The sequence below is a fragment of the Gossypium hirsutum genome, chromosome D04 (assembly GCF_007990345.1).
Source record: "Gossypium hirsutum isolate 1008001.06 chromosome D04, Gossypium_hirsutum_v2.1, whole genome shotgun sequence".
In the NCBI taxonomy this organism is placed as follows: Eukaryota; Viridiplantae; Streptophyta; class Magnoliopsida; order Malvales; family Malvaceae; genus Gossypium; species Gossypium hirsutum.
Genome location: NC_053440.1, coordinates 7,814,972 through 7,817,697, shown reverse-complemented (window position 1 = coordinate 7,817,697; position 2,726 = coordinate 7,814,972). Strand labels below are relative to the sequence as shown.

At 30.8% G+C, this 2,726-nt stretch overlaps 1 protein-coding gene across 1 annotated transcript; it reads left to right on the top strand.

The window, feature by feature from the left end:
- Window positions 1–980: 980 nt before the first annotated feature.
- Window positions 981–2,129, top strand: LOC107949404 (casparian strip membrane protein 1). The gene is made up of 3 exons (XM_016884090.2): window positions 981–1,263; window positions 1,353–1,476; window positions 1,617–2,129. The coding sequence occupies exons 1-3, from the start codon at window positions 1,064–1,066 to the stop codon at window positions 1,833–1,835; spliced, it is 543 nt and encodes a 180-aa protein (XP_016739579.2). The 5' UTR covers window positions 981–1,063; the 3' UTR covers window positions 1,836–2,129.
- The last annotated feature ends 597 nt before the right edge of the window (window positions 2,130–2,726 follow it).

Below are 2,726 nucleotides of genomic sequence, written 5' to 3'. Positions count from 1 at the left end.
GTTACTGTTGCCTAAAAACGCATTTTGTAGGATGCGTTTTCAGTTGAGGTCGAAAAAATCGACCTAAAATCCTAATTATTTTCTAAAAATGGCATATATTGCTAACTTACCCTTAAAATTTTCTATGGATAATTTTTTTTTAAAATATATTACAAGAAATTTTAAATAGATTTTATAATATTTAATTAATTAAAATATTTAAAAGGATCGATGTCAAAGTTTAAAAAGTTTAGCTGAAAAATATTAATTTTAATTCATCATAGCTCACAGTTAAATACGATATATATACATATTAAAATAAAGTTTTTTTTTGGTGAGTCAAATAAACCATCTTTTAATATATAGCTAATGTGAGATTTGTGAGTTTTCCTTAAAACCATGACATTCTCTCTCAGTCAACAAGATTTACCTTTCTCATACATATAGTTAGTGACTTTAAAATTCACTCAGATTTTAAATATTAGTTTTCAATTCAATCTAAAAGATGTTGATAAAAATATTATAAATGTTTTTGTATTAAGAGTTAAATTGTATTTTGTTCTTTCTATTTAAAAAAAATAAATTAGCTCCTATACATTAGATTAAAGAGTAAATTGGTTATTTTGTTACAAATTTTATTTATTTCTACTATTAAAATTGATCTCGTATGCTAACATGAAATACATATGGCATGCCAAATGTCATTGTCTCTAGTTATTTTGTTATTCACGCCAATTTTTAATAGTACAAATGGATGAAACTTTTATTAAAAATGACAATTTGCTCTTTAATCTAATATATAAAAATTAATTTACCCATTTTTTAAATAGAGAGGCAAAATGAAAGTTAACTTTTAATACAAAGAACTCCATGATACATTGGTAACTTCTCTTAATTTAAGGACAATGACACTACTAGTACCACATTTTCAAGACATGCATCTATAAATACCCTAGCTTTATATCTCCCTAAGTTCATCAACTTCAATACTTACAAACTCAAAAGACACTTCCAAATTCCAAAGTTGATATACCTACCTTCCCCCCCCCCTCCCCAACAACAACAAAAAAAGAAGAAGAAAGAAATGGCGAAGGGTAATGGTGTTGAGCGAAAGAGTCATGCAGTGCAAAAAGGTGTATCAGTAATGGACTTGATTTTCAGGATACTGGCACTTATAGGAACCTTGGGGAGTGCATTTGCAATGGCCACAACTAACCAAAGGCTGCCCTTCTTTAATAGTTTTACTCAGTTCAAAGCCAGATACAGAGACATACCAGCATTCATGTGTGTGGCTTTTCTCTTTCAATCAAGCAACAATAACATGTTCTGCTTGTGTCAGAAATTTATAACATTTATGGTGTTTCTTATGTCAGTTTCTTTGTGGCTGCCAATGGAATTGTAAGCGCCTATCTTCTACTTTCTCTCGCTTTCTCATTCTTCCACATCCTAAGGAGCAGTGCTCAAAGGACTAGGCTCATCTTGATGTTTTTCGACATGGTAATATTTTGAACTTTTAGAGATCCATATTAATTTACTTTCTGAATAACCGAGCATTACTATTGGAGTTCAGATTAAATAATATCATCCGTTAGATATCTTAAGTTCTCTAATGGGAAGAAGGTGATTGTGTGATGTAGGCAATGTTGGTTATTTTGACAGCGGGAGCCTCAGCGGCGGCAGCAATTGTGTACTTAGCACATATAGGGAACCCCAGTTGGAATTGGTTCTCATTCTGCAGACAATTCCACTCCTTTTGCGAGCGTTCTTCGGGTTCTTTAATTGGATCCTTTGTAGCAGTCATTTTTATGACACTGGTGATTATATTAGCAGGTGTCGCCCTTGCTCGACGTCCTTAGATCCTTTGATTATGGGTGTGATTTGGAATATGTATTTGCCTTGTTTTCCAATGTGTTGTATGTATGTGTTTGCAAGAATGTTTGTATGAATATGAGCAGTGTGACTCATCTTTTATGTGTAACTTTTAGTTTCCTGGGTTTCGTTTATAATGATTAAAAAGCTTATGGAATATTCCGAATTTGAAGACCACGGTTCTTTTATTTGGAACAAGGGAAACCTCAGGTGATTAAGGTTTCCACCCAAAAGATATTTAAGGTTGATTCAAATTTCATGTGCCTAGCTGAATTTTTATTTTAATATGTACATTTATTAAATTAGTATGTAAATCAGATTGATGGAATCTAATCAAAGCTTCTTAAGTGAAACTTGGTTGAGCTTTCAGTCTCTAATTTTAACTCAAATTTGAACTTCTTATAAGTTGAGCTTGAGCTTGACTTGATGGACTCGTATTCTGTCATTGGATTTTATGAATAAATCACGGTATAAGTTGTATCAATATGCAGTGGGTCATGCACATAAATCTATAACGGAACACTGATACTTGTGTTCATTTTCATTATTTTTGAGCTATGCACATATTATCCGAAACCTCATGGTTTAATTCTTCTTTATTTAGACTCTAGTGAATTTAGCATTTTTAGTTAAAGGTGGCTATTTATATATTGGTTGTATGTGGAGTTATGAAGTTGCCACATGTCTTATTTTTTAAAATCTTTTTATTTTACTTTATATACATTTGTCATCAACCCAATCTTATTTGTGAAAGTTTAAATTCTAATAATAGTGTATTAAATATTTTCTCTTCTAATTATAAATTAAGTCCGAATTACGAATCATACTTTTAATTAATTTGTTCGAAATTTAAAATAGCAACCAATAACTATAAAAAA